This window comes from Coenobita brevimanus, chromosome 59 (assembly GCF_032717465.1).
Source record: "Coenobita brevimanus isolate Jiangsu-jjx chromosome 59, ASM3271746v2, whole genome shotgun sequence".
Classification (NCBI taxonomy): Eukaryota; Metazoa; Arthropoda; class Malacostraca; order Decapoda; family Coenobitidae; genus Coenobita; species Coenobita brevimanus.
The window spans coordinates 25,681,200-25,704,361 of record NC_137012.1 but is presented as its reverse complement, the minus strand read 5'-3'; the positions used below and the strand labels follow the sequence as shown (position 1 = coordinate 25,704,361).

The 23,162-nt window shown below is 40.7% G+C and overlaps 2 protein-coding genes across 2 annotated transcripts in view; both read left to right on the top strand.

Moving 5' to 3' along the window:
* Nucleotides 1–13,694, top strand: part of fzy (cell division cycle 20 protein fzy) — a 45,882-nt gene extending 32,188 nt beyond the window's left edge. Inside the window, exons 8-13 of the mRNA XM_080274778.1 lie at nucleotides 3,545–3,697; nucleotides 7,138–7,355; nucleotides 10,102–10,236; nucleotides 11,583–11,708; nucleotides 12,738–12,855; nucleotides 13,107–13,694. Coding sequence (XP_080130904.1) covers nucleotides 3,545–3,697; nucleotides 7,138–7,355; nucleotides 10,102–10,236; nucleotides 11,583–11,708; nucleotides 12,738–12,855; nucleotides 13,107–13,285 — 929 coding nt within the window. The 3' untranslated portion in view covers nucleotides 13,286–13,694. The remainder of the gene's footprint in view (nucleotides 1–3,544; nucleotides 3,698–7,137; nucleotides 7,356–10,101; nucleotides 10,237–11,582; nucleotides 11,709–12,737; nucleotides 12,856–13,106) is intronic.
* A 6,546-nt stretch (nucleotides 13,695–20,240) lies between these two features.
* The window catches only part of Cand1 (Cullin-associated and neddylation-dissociated 1), a 125,469-nt gene continuing 122,547 nt past the window's right edge, over nucleotides 20,241–23,162 (top strand). Inside the window, exon 1 of the mRNA XM_080274709.1 lies at nucleotides 20,241–20,350. Coding sequence (XP_080130835.1) covers nucleotides 20,309–20,350 — 42 coding nt within the window. The 5' untranslated portion in view covers nucleotides 20,241–20,308. The remainder of the gene's footprint in view (nucleotides 20,351–23,162) is intronic.

Sequence of the window (23,162 nt, the reverse complement as noted above, 5' to 3'; positions counted from 1 at the left end):
TTGGGACAGTGTGTAGGAGGAGGAAGCTGAAAGTTAATGTAAACAAAAGTAAAGTTATGGTGTTTGAGAGGAATGAAGTCACAGAGTGTGCAGTGAGGTTGGATGGTGAGGATATGGAGAATGTGAGTGCATTCAAGTACTTGGGTAGTGTGTTGAGTAAGGATGGAACTTTGGGGGATGAAGTACGTGAAAGGGTACAGCAGGGAAGGAAGGTTGTTGGCACACTGAAAGCAGTGATGAGAAATAGGGAGGTGAGTATGGAAGTTAAGAAGTCACTGCATGATGGTATTGTGATCCCTACCCTGACGTATGGAAGCGAGGCGTGGACCTTGCAAGAGGGGAACAAGTCAAGAGTGAGAGCAGTGGAAATGAGTTACTTGAGAGGAGCATGTGGAGAGTGACATGGAGGGACAGGTTGACGAATGAAGAAGTGAAGGAACGTTGTGGGGTAGATGTGGATGTGGTTGAAAAGATTAGGAGAAATACACTGAGGTGGTTTGGACATGTGGAGAGGATGGAGAATGAAAGACTGACTAAGAGGGTGTATGTAGGTGAGGTGGAGGGAGGGAGAGGGAGGGGTAGACTGAGGATGAGGTGGAGGGATGGAGTTGAGAGGTATATGAGGGAGGGGGTGAGTTGGGGGAGGGGAGTCAAATGGTGGGTGACAGAGTGACTTGGAGGCGTTTTGTCTGCGGCCACCCTTTGCGGGATTAGGGCGTCGGGCTATAGATAGATAGATAGATAGTTCCAATTCATTTCAATTAATTTTATTTTTATATTTTTCCCAATTCCAGTTCAATTCCAATTCATAGTTTTTTTTTTTTTTTAATCAGTTCCAATTCATTTCATAATTGACCCCAGCCCTGGTGTTGACAGATCTTATGGTAAATCAGTAAAGCCTGCTTTAACAGTATTCACATCCTTAAACTCTTCCCTGCCCCGGCCAAGATTTGAACCTGGGTCCATTGGGACTGCAGGCCACCTCGACCGATTCTGCCACTGTGTCCCTGTGTAGTTCCAACATGTGGGTAAGCTTTCACACAATGAAAAATCATCTTGATTGCAATATGTGGGTATATGCTATAGCCTCTGTTTGATATTAATGGGTGTTGAATAGGGAAAATTGTCCAGGATGTAAAAAATGTAATTACACTTCCGGAGGGGAAAGGAATGTGTGTGGGTTGCGTATATTAAGAACCATGGAAACTCTTGAAAGCCGAGGGGTAAGGAAGTGTGCTGACAAAAGAGCTGAATAGTGTGTGTTTAGATTGTTTAGTAAGTAGAGTGAAGGAACACAGATATGCAGACAATATTAATTTTTACACAGGTCAGTTCCCCACTTCTTACATTAAAAACTTATCTTAAAAACTCAACTTGTGCATGAGAATTTATGGTGCACCTAACTTTCCTTCATTCTTTCCTCTTTCTTCTGCCTGCAGGTGACTTTACACTCCCTCTTGTGTCTTTCTTTCCTTCATTCTTTCCTCTTCCTTCTGCCTGTGGGTGACTCTACACTGAGTGACAAGCCAGATGGTTTCCTGTACACCATGAAACCATTTACTATGCTGGGTGGTAACCATATAACCAAATTTTGGCTCCTGGTGGTTTAGTGGGTAATAAAAGTGCTCTAGTCGGATTGAGCCGGTGAAGGTTTATATCCAAGGGGTGGTTTGGGGTTTATTGCTCACGTAATGCCACTCAGGGATGAGCGAGGCTGGTCACTCTCATCTTAAATGCCAGGACCAACTTTCCTAGGCCCGGGCTCCTGCGCTCCTCATGGGGCAATGTAGGATTAGATGATGGATGGATGGATGGACTAACTTTCATAGAGGTTATACTAATGCTGTGGGTTGAGATCATTGCATCATTGAAATTCAGTGTCTCCAAGATTAATAGTAATGTACAGTATTTAGATGAATTGGTAATACAGTAATATCCATCAGGAAAGATGTCAGCAACATTTAATGCTCAATTAGCATATTGGCAATCTGACTGTGTAGTATTCTTTTCCAGAGAGATCTTAATCAGCATTTCATTCCAGAGATAGTTCATATTACAGTAAAAGCTTGATTAACCGGAATGCACGGGGATTCTTACATTCCGGATATGGAATTTTCTGGATAATCGAATGTTACTCTTAGAAATTTTCTGGGAGGTCAAACAAATGAAATGGTACCAAACCTGGGACTTTATTTCATAAAGTACATTAATCAGTATTAGTGAGTGGTAGGTGGTGGCAACCATCATCCACTCACTTGATGTAGTGCTGCCTACTGTTTCCTTAGCCTTTATCATTCATTTTCTATGCCTGCCCTCTTCTCTTCCTTCTTCTTCCATCTTTCCTGTCACTTCTTATTGCTTTTCTTTCATTTACAGATAGCTTTACATTGAGTGACAAGCCAAATGGTTTCCTGTAAGCCAAGAAACCATTTACAACCTGGGTAGTAACCATATAACCAAACCATACATGCTCCCTACATGTCAACAAATGGGTTGGTGGAGGGTTAGTGCCCCTCCCCGCAAAACAAATAACTCAAAGTCAAATAGCCACCCCTTACGGGATTATGGCTTCTGGTAATAGATAGATAGATACAGTACAGGTACACTCATGCTCACATAAATCTGCCCAGGGGTACCCCCTTCCTACCTGAGAATACCCAAGGAAGAGGGGAGAGGGGGATGTAACGAGCTCCACCCACCACTACCCCAGCTCCCGACCATCCCCCATACCCCTACCCAACCCCCCACCCCACCCTTCATTCTTAACTACAGTCGTTCTATTTTATGAAGGCAGTTTGGGTGGGATGCTCTGGGATCTTACACTGTTAGCTCTGTTGTCACATCGCCGCCGACACACGTGTAATTATTTGTGTTCACCTCTCTCTCTCTCTCTCACTCTCCTATTTTAAGCTAGTAACTACTCATATATGAATTTTAAACACTCTGTATAGACGTAATTCAATAAAAAAGCTGTAGTATAGTATAAATCTCATAAGACTTGTCAGAGTTGCCTTTGAGACGTTGTCAGGTGGTGACACGAGGGACAGCCCTGCGTGAGTGGGTCATACTCGGTCAGTCTCCCACCATGGAAGCCATTAAAAAAAAACAAAAAAAAAACGCACCTATTGACTTTTACCTCAGGGGTGGTGTGGAAAAAAAGTCGAAAACAAGAGAAAAAATTAAGAAAATACAATTAGTAGCAGTTAATATATAATATGAGAGAGAGAGAGAGAGAGAGCGCACGTGTGTGGCGACGATGTGGCAACAGAGCTAACAGAGTGAGGTCCCAGAGGGCCCGACCCAAACTGCCTTGATAAAATAGAACGACTGTAGCAGTTACATCTCAAGCTGATTTCATGCTTAACACTCTTGGTCCCACTACTGATACAAAGAACATTAGGATATATTAAAAGAATTTAACTATCAACATGTTGCAGCAAGAAATTATTGAATTATGATGTTGACTGTAAAACAAAAACGTTATACACTGATATTTTGTTGAAATGGAATTTCATGATATTTCCATTGAATTAAATCCCCACAGACCTTCACTTGCTAGACTGGAGTACCAATAATCATCTAGCTGTGGCACTGAACAGCTCTGTCTACATTTGGAATGCTGGAGATGGATCAATTACTGCTCTAGCTCAGATGGAGGATCCTGATTATGTGGGCTCCCTTTCCTGGATCAAAGAAGGTTAGTATTGGCTTGTTCATTTTTGCATGGTGCCTTGAATCTGGTTTTTTGTCCTGTTCAACACAGCTCAGTGGAGTGATGATTTCTCCACGATCCTGCCTCAGTAACCATGTCATTTTTGGTGTTCTTGTGGTACACACATAGGTCCATGTTAAAATCCTTGGTAAAACTCAAGCCTGTTGATTTTCAAGACTGGGATTCCAGCAGCACCTTCCCACCTACCCCTACACACACAGAATCATATTACATCCTGTAGCATCCAGATTGTGGGAACAGAGCCATCATTGATCATTAAGCACTACACACACAGGTGGCCTATGATAAGAGCCCATCCTTCTGATTTTCAAGCTTGATGTTGTATGCTAAGAAAGGTAATGACGACCAGGGCATATACAGCTTTATGCCAGACAGTGGAACCACTGGTGCAATATTCATTATCTAATAGCTTCAGGAAAAATGTATGAAAAGGATTTTTATTTTTTATTTTTTTTTTCTCCCAAGTGCTCGGGGAGGTTGTTATTGTTGTTGTGCTACCCCACTCTGTCTAATCGAGCGGACCCATCAACCGCAGGCAAACAACCACCCCTGTCAGGGCCGTTCGATACAATAAATTGATGTTGCCCTGTGTCTGACAGTTCCTTGTCACAGCAAGGCATGGGGATTAAAGTGGAAGTTTGGGTCCTGAGTGGATGCCACATTTATATCTCCACCTAGTTAACAGGGGCACCATATCACCATATTAGGTTTCATACCATTCAGTTATTTGGCAGTATGGATATCACCCAGCATTGTAAATGGTTCCTTTAAAGTCAGGAAACCATTAGACATGTCACTCAGAGTAGAGCCATCTGAAGGGAAAAGAAGAAGAATAAACAGTGACAGGAAGGCTCTGGGAGATAGGAAGAGAGGACAGACACCGAAAGAGAATGAGACATGAAGGAAGACATAGGCAGCAGTACATCAAGTGAATGTATAATGGTCATCTCCACCTACCACCACCAGGAAGGTGGTGAAGTGAGCAGTGAGAAAGCTTTGGAATTGAGGAATGTTTGGTTGGAATGCTTATGACAGTGTACAAGGGTGCTCACACCGAGGTGAAAATGAATGGGGGCATGTGTGATGAATTTTCAGTTAACACTGGTGTGCATCAGGGCTCAGTTTTAAGCCCCTTATTGTTTGTTATGGTGCTTGAAGCTCTCTTACATGACTTCAAAACTGACTTCCATGTGAGGTATTATATACTCATAAGTGTGTGTTCTTGACAGAAAATGAGGGGCTAGCAGAGGAATGATTTAGGAAATGGAGAGATAGACTGGGGCACAAGGATTTGGGGGTTGTTGTTGTTCTATCCCAGTCTGTCTGATTGAGCAGTCCCATCAACCACAGACAAGCAGCCACCCCTGCAGCACTATTCCATGCTGTGAATGGATGTTCCCATGCATGGCTGACAGTGCCACGCCACAGTGAGATGAGGGGATTAGTGTGAAAGTTTGGTTCCTGAGTGGACCCCACATTTGCATCTACACCCAGTTAACAGGGGTGCCATAGCAACACCCCATTGTTTGCCTATATGGTTACCACCCAGCATTGTAAATTGTTTCCTGAGGTACAGGAAACCATTTGGCTTGTCACTCAGTGTAGAGCCACCAGAAGTGGAAAGAAGAGTAACAAGAAGCAGTGTCAAGGCACAACAAACCTGTCCCTGGCAGTTATTTTAGTGCTGACATATAAACACAACACGATATCTAGTCAGAGATGTCACATATCAAATTTTGAGTAAATTGGGTGAAAATTGATGATTTTATGCCCATTTGATATTTTAGACCAGACCCACCTGACATTGACCTCCCTGCTGCTAACTGGAGGGATGATCCCCCCAGATGTAATGAGGCAAGTTACAGAATTCAGATTTGAAAGATGCACCTTTAGTCTTTGGTTTCATGTTGATATGATGAATTTGGGGGGGAAGGGGGGGAAGATTTTTACCCATCCTCAGTTTTTACATTTTCTGGGCCTACAGCCTGGGGCTTGGCCCAATTTGGCCCAAAATTTAATAAGGTGATCAGAAGGTCATAGCCCATGATCCCTGTAATATTAGTCAAACTCACACTGGTAGTTTTCACATAAAGTTGTTAACAGACACAGACAAACAAACAAACCGAGTGAAAACACTACCCGACCCTGAGCTCCTCCAGGGTGGGGACAGGTAATAAATAGTTGAAGGATGGGAGAAAAGGAAGGAGAAATGACAGATACACACACAAAAAAAAAAAAAAAAAAAAAAATGGTGGCCATGCTGTAAGAAGTAGATAGCACTACATCAAGTAAGTAAATGATGGGTGCCCTCATCTACCTCCAAGACTTTGGGAGTAAACCTGGATAAAATAAAAGAGATGATATCTAGGGGTGGGTGTGGGAAGTAACTCCATTTTGTGCAGTGTTTGTGATAAATGGGTGCAAAGAGATGTGTTAATATTAAAGGTAGATTGCAAAGTAATAATGATTTTGAGTTTGAAATATGCAATGAGAGCATGCAGATGCAGATAGGCAGGAAAGGATTAATCCTTGCTGGAGAGTCTCTTGAATGTGTGGAGTTTTGTTGTTTGGGGGACATCATATGTGCTGAAGGGTAAGGAGTGTTTGGAAGAAGCTTAGGGAGTTTTTGACCCTCCTGACATTTAGGAGGCTCTCTCTTTGTGCTAAGGGGTTCATGTTTGCAGTATATGTTAGGAATGTAATGCTGTATGGTAGTGAGACTTGGGCAGTAAAGGAGAAAGATGTTTGTAGGCTAAAATGTACAGATGGGAATGATGAGGTGGATTTGTAGTGTCCTTGAATGACAAGCCTGGGGAAGTCAGATTACGAATGGAATGTCTAGAGGAAAGAAGAGACTTAAATGTATTAATACTGTGATTAGAAGAGATAGACTGCGGTGGTATAGACATACTGGACAGGATGGATGATGACAGCTAGGTGTAGAGGGAGAGAGGTTTGAACATCGAGGAGGTAGTTGCTAGGGTAAACTGAAAAATACATGATGAGGTCATAGAGTGTAACCCCAGGGTTAAGGGACTGAAATGGAGAACCTGCTAGATATCAGGCAGCTAGGTGAGCTGCCATTAGATAACCAAAGCTGACATGCAAGCATGTTGGAGCCTTTATAAATGAGTAAGTCAGTTTAAACTAAGATTTGGTTGGAAGTGGATGCTATATTTCCACATTCAAGTGTTATACTTTGTTTTGAAAACTGTGATGTGGGGATCTAATACTTGTTGCTGGCAAACCATGGTTGAGAAGGAGGGGGGGGAGAAAAGAAGTATCTACTGTGGTAGTATGTTTATTGTTAGCTTCTCTTTCTGCACCTCATGCATTCTGCTTTCATATTTGCCACAACACACAATTTTTCCACATGATTCAGTTTTCTTCATCATTCTTCACAGGTAATGTACTAGCCATAGGTCTGAGCTCAGGTGTGACACAGCTATGGGATGTATCACAGCAGAAACTGATTCGTTCTATGGGAGGCCATCAGAACCGCGTCGCCACCCTCTCCTGGAACTCATATATCCTCTCGTCAGGGTCACGTTCTGGACAGATCTTTCACCATGATGTGAGAGTAGCTGAGCATCACATTGCCACACTGCAGGGACACACACAGGTGAGCTGTATTTTGTACAGTTGCTGTTATGAATTGCTTCATGGTGTTTATGTTCAGTTCATTAGTCTTTAACCTCCTTGCTATGATGCAAGTAGTATGTTCTTGCTGCCTCCAGATGATTTTTTTCAGTCAGAGAAAGACTAAGGATACTGAAGGGGGTAATGAAGGTGATATCTAATCCATCTTGAAAATGTTTCTTAACCCATTCCGTGCCATGGCCATATATATATATATGGACAAACCAATAATGTCAAAATTGCCAAGTTCATGTACAGTACATGCGGACTAACTCATAATACCCTAAATTGCCAAGTCCTGATATATACGGACACGGTTTTACACGTGTTTGTGCGAACTGTTTGAGTCTGCCCTTATTGTGTAACAGAAGATGGGATGATGGACACCCCTCCTCCCCTTCCATGCCTTATACCAATATAAAAAAAAGTTAATGTAGAAATGCGTATAATTATCACAAAACCCCAACTTCCCATCACCATAGTTTCAATTTTGTGCATTACATATACCAGGTTGCCTATCCATACTTTAAATACTCCATGCATCCACCTATTCTACACCAAAGTGGGCTATCTATCCATGTCAGCCGCTGACGGTATCTAAAACTAGCCATCTGACGCAAATCTGGGTCATGTCACGCTGCCAAAGATATTGTGCTTACTTCCGACTTTCAGTTGAAGTTGGAGAACCTCCAAGTGATGGACTAACTGGTAGTGATGCGTAAATAGTGTATACGTTATAATGATAGTAATGTAAGTAAATGTAAGTAAATAGAATTTAATAATAAAATCAAGTACAATAGAACCCCAGCATTCGTACACAATTCTTTCTTGAGGCTGTACGAGTTGCGAATTGTTCAAAAACGGAATCATTTTTTCCATAAAAAACAATGCACGGTATTTTGCACTGATCCGTACATAAAACCTTTAAAATAAAAAGATATACCCTGTAGATGATATAAATGATAATTTTACTGCATCTTACCTGTACTATGGAGAGCTGATGGCTTAAGTGGATGGATGTGAAGAGGAGGATGAGATGTGTTAGTTTTTGGAAAGGGAGTCACCTTCCATGAAAACTGTAGGTAACAGCCCTTCTGGTGTTTTTTCTCTTTTCTCTCTTTGGACGAGGAGATTCTTGGGATTGGGGAGATGCTTGGGGTTGGGACATTGCTTTGGATTCTTTAGTGGTAAAGAATGTGTCCAATGTTGTCTGCTGTCGACGATGTTTCAAGAGTTTCTTAATTGGTCAGTAACATTGTCATTAAACAGGTTGATGTTCCTGTTGACCACAGCAGTCTTTTAGTATGAATAACAGGTTGCCATACAAAAATTGGAGCGATTTTTGGACGAAAAAGCTGTACGAAAACCGAGTTGTACAAGTAGAGAGGTGTACGAATTCTGGGGTTCCACTGTTATGTAAGGAAAAGAAATGTGTGATTTACCATAATTAATGTGGCTGTGTGCAGCATGAGTGTTTATAGTGCCCTATGCAAATGTTTATAGTGCTTTATACCAGTATAATATAAAAAAAAGTGAATGTGAAAATACGTAAAATTAGCACGGAACCCCAACTTCCCATCATCATGGTTTCAACTGTGGTCACATTACGTAAACCCGGTTGTGTTTCCATGTTACAAGTACTCCATGCATCATCCGACTCGCCACCAAAGTGGACTATCTGTCCACATCAGCTGTTGGCAGTATCTGAAAGTAGGCATCTGACGCAAACCTGGGCATGTTGGACCAAAACACCTGTTTTCGGGTGGAAAACAGCCAAAGTGAGCGCTTTTACTATCACAAGGCTTATTTTGACCACTTTTCACGTCCATTCATGGAAAAGAAGAAAGTTGAAAATGGCCAGCATTCTAGGTAACCTTGCTGCCCGGACCCTCGGCAGTCTAGGCACAAAAGCTGACCAAGGCTTCGGCACTGAATGTGTTAAACAGAATGAAAATATCTGGAGATGGTGAGATAATGATACATCATCAGATTGGAGGGGCTAAACTGACAGACATTAGTAATAACTGTATGCAACATACAGTACTGTATCATCATGATCATCCCTATCAACTTTACCGTGTTCAGGTGGAATGAGAAGATGCAAAGCAAGATTCTGAATTCTTTAGATACTTTAACCAGACAAGGAATGCAGCCTCAAGCATAATCTCCCTCCTGTCTGTGTCTTGGGAGTTAAGTTGCTTGTGATGAAAGTGCTGAGCAGTGGGGTCACCACATTCCTTTACCAATACTTAGGTGGGGCGTGTTCCTAATAATCTCACTTTCTTATATTTTTGCCATATATAGAACTTACAGATAACATGTTTAGTATCTGTGTTTTCTCCCATGTCCCCAGTAGTTGAGTACAATCACTCCTCATTTGTTGTTGATAGTATAATGCAGCTTCCCTCCATTTAGTTAAAGTTTGTGTCATCAGTATGCAGTAGTACGATAATAATTTTTTCTAGACATTAGATTTTTATTTGCTGAGAGGGGAAGGGATTCTGGTCCATATTAAATCTTCCCTTTTCATAATCATGCACAGTACACAGGGTATACAAAAGAACAGTTCTGTACTCCCTCTCCCTCAGCCCCTTTTGAGTCCGAGGGTTTCCAGGGGAGCGCTTCATATACCAGCGTGGTAGAAGACAGCATACAGTGGGTGGGTTGATCGTGAACTGTCATGGCAGAGCCATCACCTGTAAATACACAGTCATAACTTACCTCTGCAGGAAGTGTGTGGACTGAAGTGGTCTCCAGATGGACGTCTTCTTGGGTCTGGGGGGAATGATAACCAAGTGAACATATGGGAGAAAGGCAGCACCAACCCCATCCACACTTTCACAGAGCACCAGTCGGCAGTAAAGGTCAGTTCTGTACAAAGGTGACTTACGAGTCCCTTTTCAATAAGGGAAGTTTACTAGTAGCTGCCCTTAGTTGCAACTATAATTTTTCAAACTTTATCCAAAAAGCTGTTTTTATCTGGGTGGAATACATTTGTAACTGTTAGAAGGAGCCATGATTCTGGGGGCTTAACTAGTGAGTGGATGGGAGTCTGGCCCATTCAGTTGGGCCAACTTTGGTTAGCATCTCATTGTCAGATTTTTTCTGGCTCTCTGGACCCCAGTTCACCTCATCTTAGGTGTGAAGCGAGTTCTGGATGGTGAGGATAACGATGATGATGATGATAGCTTAAGTGATTCTTTTTTAATTGCAGATGTTTGTTGAACTTAGAGATCATGTCAAAATTTGTTAAAACAAAACACTGTATTGTGCTGTATAGTACAGTATTTTTGTACAGTATAGCAGAGTTTTAGTAAAGTAGTGCCCCTCTGTTCACTTAAGATGAAGAAGTGTACTGTCATTATTGGTATTATTGGGTAGGCCTGTGACTCAGTTGTGCAGGAACCCAATGGACTGCAGAAGTATGACCATTTCAGTCTTGCACTTAAAGAGCTTTCGCTGAGGTTGTTTTGAGGATTGTATTAATAATGCAACTAGTGTGCTGTTTGTTTGAAGGATAGAGTTATTAGGATTGCTGAGTGGCTGAGTTGTATTTTGGGTTGTAAGTAAAGTAGAGAAGGGTGATGGTCACAAGCATAGCCTGGCTAAGTGAACACACGTTTCCAAAAGAGCACTTTCTTTAGGATAAATATCTGGAGGAGGGTTGTGGATTTGTTTGAATAAAGATGGTAGTTGATTGAGATGACTGTGTTCTTAAAAGTGATACTGGCAGAAGTGAGGAATGCTGTGAAGAAGTTGAAGAATGAGAAGGCATCAGGTGTCACGGAAATGTATGTGGAGATGTTAAGTATAGGGGAGGGAATGAACGAAAGTGTACTCGTATGGTGGCTATATCTCAAAATTTTTTGATGATATATATAGCTGTACCAGTGGAACAGAAGAAAGCTGTAATATGGAAGAGAGTGGACTGAAGAAGGCAATTTCATCCAGCAGTTTTCTGAGTTCACATTCAGATGTGCATGGGGTTACAACAACATTGCTGATTTTAGCATTTTGGTACTGCTGAACTGCTACTAATATTTGCTTTTAGAATCTGGAAGGAATTAGGATGTGACAAAGAATGTTGATATGTCTGAGTGTGCTGATGTTGGGTAAATTCGTTGTTGTATAGATGAATAAATGAATAGACTTCTTCCTGAAATAAAAGAAAAAGTTGCATACACTGATATGAATTGATTGTTCACTCTAGGCTGTGGCATGGTGTCCATGGCAAAACAACCTTTTAGCAACTGGTGGTGGCACAGCAGACAGAACAATCAGACTCTGGAACTGCACCACAGGCATCTGTCTCAAGGATGTCACGACTAACTCACAGGTTAGTGAATGGTGTCATCGGCTCTTCAGTGAGAGAACATCTTTTATTTTTGCTATCTCCAAGCACTTTCATCTCTCTTATGGAAGACAGTTCAGACCAGAGAGGTCAGAGTGTGGCCTTCATAAACCCCTTCCCTATTAGAGACCTCCATAAGTTAGTAAAATTGAGTGGTATTTCCTGATTAAGATGATATTATTATTATTATAGCAAAGGGATTAACATGTATCTTCAGTTTGCAGTCATGAATTGTTCAGATGGAATGTGTATACTCACAGGTATAGTTTGTATGATTAACTTTTCCACAGGCATCATATATTTTGGTGGAACTTTTTATGCTACTAACTTTCGAGGGCCAGTAATATTATACTCCAAGATTCTTTCAGTATATTCGTCATGACAGCATGGGTATTGTACGGTATGTACCATACTGATTTTTTTCTTTTTTTTCTTTTTGCTATCATTGCCATTGCCCAGTAGTGCTTATAGAGTGTATTTCTGAGAATTATAGTGTGTGTGTGTGTGTGTGTGTGTGTGTGTGTGTGAAAGTGGATTGTAATTGTTTATGTGATAGGTCTACACAGGGTTGGTGGAGGAGGTACATTTGGTAAAAGAGAGAGAGAGAGAGAGGATGACCATAAACCTATATTTGACTTGTTAGCTATTGAATTGATGCTGTTTAATAGAGTATATGTGGATAGTATGCCTGTTAGGTAAAGTCAGGATTCCAAGGACTTGATTGGTGAGTAAAGGATTATGTGGTCTATATCACTGGGCATGCTGTTAATTACTTCTACCTCAATATTGTTTTCTCATTCATGCTTTCTGGGCCCTACCTCACTCCATCCATAGGTGGGAAAAAAGAGGTCAGGATGATGGTGCTGAGGACATCAGTTATGTAACATTCATTTTTAACCACTTTCACATACAGGATCCAGAGCCATTTTGAGTTGTTTAGGAATCCATTGTATTTTTAACTACTTGAGGTACAATATATTTCTATCAACTTTCAAATGTCTTGGGGCCCTACAGGTGTCATCAATTGTGTGGTCATCACACTACAAGGAGCTTGTCTCTGGTCATGGATTCTCAAACAACCAGCTTACAATATGGAAATACCCCACCATGACCAAGGTGGCAGATCTCACTGGTAAGGAGACTGTGTTGTATTACGGTGACACAATAAGTAATAAGTGAGTGAGTGACGAAGTCATAAGGGTGCCTTTTATGATTAGTCAGTTGGATCATCTGAAAGAGGAATTGAAAGCCTAGTTAGCTAAATTTCAAAATTTTAAACTTCCCTGCAGTAGCAAGTATCAGATACATGACCAGACAATCCCTAGCCCACTACTCTCTCAAATTAACCAGATGTAGTTGATTCTTATATCCCTTCTCTCACAGGACACACTGGCCGCGTCTTGGAACTGTGTGTCTCACCGGATGGACAGATGGTTGTCAGTGCCGCAGGAGATGAAACCATTCGCATGTGGAAGTGCTGGGCAGTGGACAGAAAGGACAAGAAACAGACGGACTCAAATAAGGGACACCCTATTTCTATGCTGGCTCACACCATACGTTAAAAGAATTCATCGTGTAGCAGACTTGATTGACTTACTGATTACTGTAACTTAAATTTTACTAATTGATGAAAAGCAGTAGAAACCATGCAGTTCTATGGTTTTTGTAATGCATATTAGTAGCATTATTCAAAAGACTGAACAAGAAACAGACACAGATAATCCACTGTGATATGGAAATATTATATGATAACCAAATTGGTTGTTAGAGATGGGATTTTTAAAATTTATGGTGCTTCATAGTTGTTCCCTATCTGTGGTTTAATATGGGTCTGTAAGAAGATGGTCCATGACATTAATATTATTAAAAGTAAACTAAGAAGATGCATTGCTAGGCTCCCACTCTTTTGCATTGATTTAAACATTTTTTATTTTGACCTTTAATAGCAGCTAATTGATAACTTAATACTTCACTGGAATTATGTCAATTTTCCCTGATAAAGTGGTACCTCCATGGTACCTTTTATCAAAATGGCAGTGTTGTAATGTGATTCCAGATTGTTGGAGACTTTCATCATGTGCTAGATACTGCATCATAGTTTTGCACTGTACAGTACATATAGTTTTGTTTATAATGATATTTCATACGGTGTACTTTCAGTTTTTTTCCTTTATTGTAAATAAATGCTATCAGGACATGCTGCTACTCACCCTGCCGTAGGGTGGAAAAGGAGATCCGGATGATAATGTATATAAGAGTACAGCACAGTATGTGGAAGGTTTTAATGCTTGCATGTCTTGAAGTGCACCCTTTTTACAAAGAGCTCATGTGTTATCCTGCCATATTTTACAAAGATCTTTTATTGTTCACGTGTGTTGTGTGTAGGAATGGCATATGTTCAATAAATATTTGTATTTACATATCCTATAGTTTCTCTCTCTCTCTCTCTCTCTCTCTCTCTCTCACTCGATGCTGTTCTTATTCTTACCAACACTCATTGCCACAGCCTCACACCTTCATTTCTGGGCCAGGTAGCCTAAAAATTATTATGCATGGACCTGGTATTTGTATCGTGAAACTCATCTTTATTTTGGCCTTTTATTTTTTAATGAAGTGGTAGGTGGGGGCACTCATCATCCACTCATTCAGTGTAGTGCTGCTTTGGGTGTCTGCCCTTTCCTCTCTTCTTTCCTTCCTCTTCTGCCTTTCATTCCTTCATTCTATCCTCTTGCTTCTGCCTATGGGTAACTTTACACTCCCTTTTCTGTCTTTTTTTTCATTCATTCTTTCCTCTTCCTTCTGCCTGTGGGTGACACTACACTGAGTGACAAGCCAAATGGTTTCCTGTACACCAGGAGACCATTTACTATGCTGGGTGGAGACCATGTAACCAAATTATGGTGCCTGGTGGTTTCGTGGTTAATGAAGGCGCTCCAATCGGATTGAGCCTGTCTAGATTTGTATCCAAGGGGTGGTTGGGGTTTATTGCTCACGTAATGCCACTTAGGGATGAGTGAGGCTGATCACTCATCTAAAATGTTAGGACCAACTTGCCAAGTCCCAGGCTTCTACGCTTCTCATTCGGTAGCATAGGATTGGATGATGGATGAATGGATGAACAGAAGGTAAAGATGAGCTTTGAACCACCAGATGTCAAAATAACCATCCCAGTAAAGACAAATGTAGCAACTGTCTGGGTTTGAACATGGTTACTGCACAGGGCAAGTTCGATTTGGACATTCCAGTTAGTCTTAATGTTCTGTTATTTTCTTTTCATTTGAGTTACAAATAGAACCACATACCACTTACAGCAAACCCCCATTATCCAATGGGGCTACATTGTGGAAAGCAGATCGAATAACAATTCTGGAACAGTTATGACGTGTTCAGTGGAGTTATATTTGAGACCAAGGGATACTCACTCAAAATTGTCCCCACCCCTCCTTTCCTATCCCTTACACTGGTTCCAAAGCCTCCAATGCCTTATCTGACTACTTCCCTTCACCGTATCACCTGTGGTTGAGACAATAAGAGTACTAAGGGAGGTGGAGTAGAAGCAAGGCAATAAAGCCCCCAAATAAGTACAGTATAACTAACCTTGAGTGGTCCTAGGTCCTGGCCAAGTGGTCATCATGGGTCCCTCCCAAGGCTGGGAGACAGGTGGTGTCCCTGGACATTATCACAAACTTTCAGTTTAAAGCACACACTGATACCTTTCAATCACTAGCACTGCAGACAAACAATTGCAGGGAGTCTTCAATGCTAGGCAAGGGAGTGAGAGAACAATGCAGCGCCAATGAACACATCACTACCGTGGGACATGAGAGTGAGTGAGCAGGGGATAGAGCAGGCCAGCTGCTCAAAGGAGTTGTGTAAAACTGTCAGAATGGGTTTCTGCACATGTGAATACAGTAAACACTCGATATAACGATCCCTTTTATAACGAACTTTGGATATATCAACCCAGTATTTCCAGAGTGAACTTTTACGGTACACTTACCATGCCAAGGAGCTATTTTCCTCCGGATGTAGCGACCTTTGGTCCCTATATCCGGCGGAAGTTCGCTCCCTGGCATGGTAAGTGTACTGGAACAGTTCTACATTATATTATAGGCATTGTATTTATATGTACAACTTCATACAGGATGGTATTTACTGTACATGTACTGTATAACTACATAAACCATTGAATTCTCTATGTGAAACTTCATAGAGTAATTTGTTGCGCACGTAGGACCGAACGACTCCACAGATATAGTGATCTTGGGTCAGTAATTCCTCATTTAATAACGACCATCGGATATAGTGAACTTTCAGATGTAATGACCCACCCCTCCCCCCAATTACAGGTAGTTCAGTATATTAAGGGTTTACTGTACCTCATAGGCAGCCATCTTTGCACTAACAGATGTCAGGCAGCTTGCATATGTGTTGGCATGCATTGTGGGCATTATATTGTGCTACTTTCATCATTACAGCAGGAACAATGCATCAAATACAGGGAGTTGGTCATAGCCTATTTCACATACAGTAATTGTTGCGTTTTATTGATTACCAGGAGATTGGATAATGGGGTTGTGCTGTACTGCACGTGTTTTTACATATCAGAAGCCAGCTTGGGAGAATGCCATTCATTTTCTCACAAATGTTGCTTCTCTAGTTATTTTTTCTTTCAGAAGAGAGAGAGAGAAAAAAAGGGGTAAAAGTAAGTGCTGCACAGCTTCTAGGCTTGCCGTAGGAATGTGATAACCTCACTGCCTGGTGCTTGTGGTGCAAGCATCCCATATTCTCATGTGAGAATGGGACTCTGTGTTTCTCTCATTTTTTCCCTGAAAGAAATGAATCTACATGGTTTGGCATGTGAGGTAGAACCAGGATTATGTGGGCCTGAACAAGGTGTAGGTGAGGCCCATTTCACTGGATATGTGCTGTACTTGATCATTCTCCCATTTCTGTACATTTATTTGTTCTGGTCACTATCCCACCCCATCATCAGCTTAGAGGAAAGGTGAGGATAATGATGATGATGAAGAAGAAACACTCTCGCTTGACTTCAGAACTGGACTCCCATAGTAGTTGTATGCTGATGATGATGATGGTTTCAGAGAATGAGAGGTAGGCGGAGGGATGATTGAGGAAGTGGAGAGATGGATTGGGGTACAAGGGTTTGAGAGTAAATATGGATAAAACAAAAATGATAATATATAGGACTGGTGGTGGTGCTGTCAAATTAGAGGGTGTGGTCATGTGCTTTTTGGCAAGGGTGTAGAAAGTAAGTCCCTCTTGGGCAGTGTTTGCAATATTAGAGGTATACTGTGAAACAGTGCTGATTTCGTGTGTGTGGTTTATTTGAGAGGGCATGCAGAGATTGAAAGACAGTTTACTGAAAGACTTAACTTGTTTGTTGAGTTTAAACACCTCATTGCAGTACCAGAAAATGAGGGGCAGAGTAGCTCGGGATAGTGAGGTAGCTAATGTTATTAAGGTCTCTTTTATAAAACAAGAAGGCTGAGTATGGAGGCTGCAAAAGTATTGCATGAAGATGTGTTAGTGCTTGGTTTAATATATGGGTGTAAGACTGATAGGGTATATGTGTGTAAAGTGAGCATTGGAAATTGGAACTGTTATGGATGTGCATGAGTTACATAGAAAAAAAAAAAAAAAAAAATGATTATTGAAAGATATGGAATATGGCAGAATGTTGATAAATGAGCAGTGTGTGTGCAACCCCATTACTCTGAAGTTGTGATTTTTCTATAATTCATGCTGCTACCAAGTTATTTCATTCAGTTTAGTATAGATATCTTGTCCAGTACTGGAGGGTTCTATGAGGGCTGCGTCCTACCCCACCAGTTAAAGAGCCTCTTCTAAGCTAAATAAAAAGGTTTGAAAGTAACACGACTAAAATAAATATCACAAGACTGGAGGGTTAAATGGTAGTCTACAGTAATAAAGAGACATGAAATGGATATAGCAGCCAAGGACAACCTGTTAACTTGCCAACATAACCCACATGAGCTAGAACTTATTCTCCCACCTCATTTCAGCAATAATTGCCAACTCCGGAGATACCCTTATTTCTCCCAACAGAAGGAAACTTCTTGCTGAATTCTCTAAGTTTAAGCCACAACATCCTCACCACAGGCTTTTCCTGTTTAATTAGCCCCTTTGAGCGATATCTTAGAAAGCTGTTATGCAGCCCTCCTTTGTCAGCAACCTTTACAGCTGCCATATTACCACCCTGAGAAGAGTAGACTGAGGCCCAGGATATTGAAGAATCTGAACAGGTATACATTGATGTTGCTGTAGAGCTTTACATCAAAAGGAAATAATGCAAACAGCAACTGCAAAGATGCTTGTCAGTGTTAGGCCTCCACACACAATGAATATTATTGATCAATATTTGGTACTGATCAGTGTTATTGATCATTTATGAGTTATCCTGAAGGATTGTTCAATATACTGATGACATCAAAATGAGTTTGATTTTCTGCCAATATATTGACGATGTCAGTACTGTATTATTGATCATGTGGTAGCTGCAATAATATTTATAATTATTTTCCCATCACAGTCCATGTCCATGCTTTGATGTTTGCAGCTTGATGTCAGTTATACAAATGAATATTTATCAATAGTATTAAACTATTTGTGGCCCTCGGGATGTCAATATTACTGATCGTGTGGGGGGTTTTAGGAGATAGAGCCAGTGCCAAATGAGCCACCAAGCCAGTGGCTGGGTTTGAGATGTCCCACAGTTGACATCCTATGCAGGGTAGGTAGACAGAGGACACCTCAACTAAAGTTCACAGCAAAGAACCGTGCCAAGTGAGAATGCAGATGGTAACCAAGCATTAAAGCTGTTGACAAATGTAAATGTATGCATGTGACTTATTACGGCCTAAAACATCAGCACAGTACTGAATAAGGACTGGACCTGAATCATTTTAATTAGGATATTATTCTTTGAGTGAAACATGGTGCTGATAAAGTTAAGAAAGTAAACATGATGATGAGACTCCTTATTAGGAGCTGTTCATATATGGATGGGAGATACGTTTAACTCCTTGTTCAACATCATCATGAGATCTCACACTGAATATGCAACTTGTTTCTGGACATTATACTGTATAGATTGATTGAAAGATGTGTAGTTGACAGGTTTTCAAGGCAGTGGTAGGTCACAAAATTGATCCATTCTCAGTTATGTGGCCTACCAGTGCCACTATTACTAACTTGCCTTATTGTGAGAAAGTAAAGAAACAGACAACCTTCATGGGAATGTCACTGGACTAGAGCTACCATGCTTCATGGCTACAGACCAAATTTCAGGGATCAGCACTTTTGTCAATAATGTATATAGAGTAAAACAAAGCTTGGAGAACACAGGGCCAAGCTACTTAGAGAAAGAAGTTGCAAGTTGTGGATACTTGAAATAAGTTACTGCAGAAAACTGTGTCAACACTTTCTGTTCTGGTGGTAGGTGGTGACAACCATCATCCACTGACATGATCTTGTGCTGCCTACTTCTTCCTTCACTGTATCAATTTTTTTCTGTGTCCTCCCTCCTCTCTTCCTATTTCCCCCATCTTTCCTGTCACTTTATTATAATTCTTTCCTTTTCAGGTGGCCTCACATTGAGTGACATGCTTAATGGTTTCCTGTAAACCAGGAAACCATTTACAGTGCTGGGTAGTAACCACATAGCCAACCCATATGTGTTCCATGCTTGTCAGCAAGTAGGTTGGTGGAGGGTTAGTACCTTCCCTTGTAAAACAACTCACTCAAAGACAAACGGACACCTCTTATGGACCCCTATGGAATTATGGCATCTGGCAGTAGATACTCGTAGATAAAGACAGACTCACTTCAAACTTTTAATTCATTTCATCAAAGTATGTAGGTTTGGCTTTAATTCTTGCTATTATTAGGCAGCTTTAATTAAGTCCTAGGTAGAAATCTCCAACCAAGAAGGTTAGAAATAACTTCCACTGATCCCTGCATTAGAATTTTTTCCTACCAGTTTCATTGCATGTAGGGAAAACCAGCCTTACTGAAAGAGTGCAGTCCCATGTACAGTACTGTAGTGTTAACTTAAGCTGTCTAAATTAGTTGTATGTGTCCAACTCTGGTGAACATTCATAATAAAAAGCAGTACGAGCAATGTGCAACAAGTATGGATCATAACGTTGGTGGAAAGCCAGTGGTAAAAGAAAAAAGAATAAAGGTAGTTTAATCTTTGGTATGTTGGGGTTTATTGCATAAATAAATCGTGACAAGTATCCCTTTCACAAATTTCGCACAAAGTAATGCATCCTCGACTTTCAAATATCCCGCCACATTCGTGCATTAAGAAATTTGACTGCAAAAATAAAATAATGTGCAATTACGATTTAAGTAATCATTGCAATATTTATAATTGTCATGTGATATTTGTTTTGAATACTTAGAGCAGTATCATTATACTGCCATTCAAGGAAATAGTTGTATGTTTTATTTATTAAGAAATGCATGTGATCGGCATCGAGGAGGAGGCTGGTCCGACTAGGGAGTCTTTATATATTATTTTGCTATAAACCGCAAACATGGCGAGTGTTTCCTATCACATCGCCAATCTTCTTGAGAAGGTAATTACAGGGAAGATATCATGGGTTACAAGGAGGGTATTAATGATTAAGATTATTAGCTGAATACGACAGAAGTTACCATGTCACTGTCCTGTTGTCAGATTATTATATAGCCCTTTATTTACCTTCGTTTGATTTATTTTTAGCAATTTCAATATATTACACTCCGAAGGGGGAAAAAGGTTGGAAAGAACAATATGCCTGTTGTAAACGGTCTAGGCGACACTGTTTAAGTCTCATTGTCATTCATTTTTTGTATTTTAGTTCAGCCTAATATCCTGAAGTTAATTTGTTGGCGTATGTTTTAATATGGAAATCAATAGAATTTTCCGGGAAAGTAGTTTATAATGACTACAGTTGCGTGTTTGTATGGCATTCCTGTTGTATTGCAAAATTATCATTTAGGTGTTGTGGTTAACTACCGTAGCCAAACTATAGTATACAGTTACAGTAGTATGCTTGGTAAGATGACTGTTATGTGACAAAATATGAGGACAGCAATGCAGTATTTCCAGATTTTGTATTGGAATGAGGTGTTGACAGGATTGCTTGATATTTTTAATAGATGAGTGTATAAAGTGGGCCTTTTTAATGAATATTTTTAAATGTTTGTGAATAGGTTGTAACATAATTTGCCTGACTTACATTATACAGAATATGAGGCATTTTAATTTACTCCGAACATTGCATTACTATCCTGTATCATATATTTATGGATGTTTCTTGGCTGATGTATGTAAAGATTTACTTAATGATAATCTTACCTCTGCCATCATGTGGTCATGTGATTACTACCAGTGTACCATGATTACCAAGCACTCATAATGCATGGTACTGTTTTGGTGCAGTTTTTACATAGATCACATTGAATTTGCACATTGTCAAGTTGGTTATGATTATTCAGGGGGTCAGAGGGGCAAAACTATCCAGTTAGGTTTTAATGCCAGGCCCATAGCCAGGGGGATTGGTGGGGATGTGCTCCTGCAGACCACTGAGCTCCACCTTGCTGAAGTAATCAATACTTTTTTTTTTTTTTCTTCTTTTTTTTTCTTTTTTGGTAATGTTCTGAACTATTTACCTTAGTATACTTGAATTCATTTTGAATGTGTGAAAATGTACTTTTTTTTATTTTATTTTTTTTTATTTTTATGTAACTACACCTTTTACAAAAATTTTAGGGACAACATTGTTTCAGAGCTATAGCTGTTCATGTAATTGTTAACACAGTAAAATTTTTCACACTTGACTCGTAATAATAACATTAGATTAGGGAAAATGTTGTTTCAATATACAGTACCATATAGTACTGCTGCAAATTGCAGAGTAAACAAATTCTTTTGATAGGAAACACTTGAGAAGACTTCATTTTTCTATCTATCTGTCCATTGCTAGATGCCTTAATCCCGTAAGAGGTGGCCACAAACAAATCACCTCCATGTCGCCCTGTCCTCCGCCATTTCACTACCCAGCTCCCAGCTCATACCCCCTTCTATCATATACCGGCACCTCTCCATCCCGTCATCTCATCCTTGGCTTCCCCCCTGTCCACCTCACTCACATACACTCTCCCCATGTCTCTCACACTCCATCCTCTCCACATGACCAAACCACCTCAGTGTGTTTCTACTGACGCTTCCTATCACATCCACACTGCAATGCTCCTTTACTTCCTCATTTGTCAGTCTGTCTCTCCATGTGACTTCACATGCTCCTCTCAAATAATTCATTTCCACTGCTCACGCTCTTGACTTCTGTCCCTCCAGCAAGGTCCAAGCTTCACTTGTATACATTAGAATTGTTATCACAATACAGTACTGTCATGCAGTAACTTTTTCACTTCCATGTTGACTTCTGGTTCGTATCACTGCTTTCAAGGAACCAGCAACCTTTCTTCCTTGTTATACCTTTTCAAGCACTTCACCCTCTAAACTTCCATTCTTACTCATCACACTACCCAAATACTTAAACGCACCCACACTTTCCAATTCCTTCTCATCCAACCTCACTGTACATTCACTGACCTCATTTCTCTCGAAGACCATAACTTTACTCCTCCCTACATTTGCCGTTAGATTTGGTTTCGTACACACTCTCCCAAACTCATCCATCAAGCCTTGCAGCTCCTCTTCGTCTTCATTTAACAACACAGTATCGTCTGCAAACAGTAGTGCAAGGAGTTTCCAAACACTGCCCTCTCTCATTAGGGCTGCTCCTACATCCACTACCCTACCTTGTATCACTTTTATAACCCCATCCATATGCAGATTGAACAACCATGGAGACATGACATCCCTGTTTCAATCCAACCTTCAGATAGAAAAATTCACTCAGTTCACTATCCACACGCACTGCAGCCTTAGCACCCTCATACATACTCCTCATGGCATTCAACAACTTCCCAGTTACTCCATATATTCTTAATACTTTCCATAATCCTTGTCTATCTACCCTGTCATGTGCTTTCTCCACATCCATGAAGGCTTCATACAACTTCATTCCCTTCTCTAGATACTTTTCCACCAAAGATCTAAGAATGAATATCTGATCTACAGAACCTCTTCCCTTCCTAAAACCTCCCTGTTCTTCTCCAATAAATTCCTCTGTTATTTCCCTAACTTTGTCAGTAAGTATCCTATTCTATCTATCTATCTATTGCCAGACGCCTCAATCCCGTTTGGGGTGGCCACAAACAAATCGCCTCCACGTCGCCCTGTCCCCTGCTATTTCACTGCCCTGCTCCCAACTCACCCCCCCCCTCTCTCATATATATCTCCACCCCATCCCTCCATTTCATCCTCGGCCTCCCTCTCCC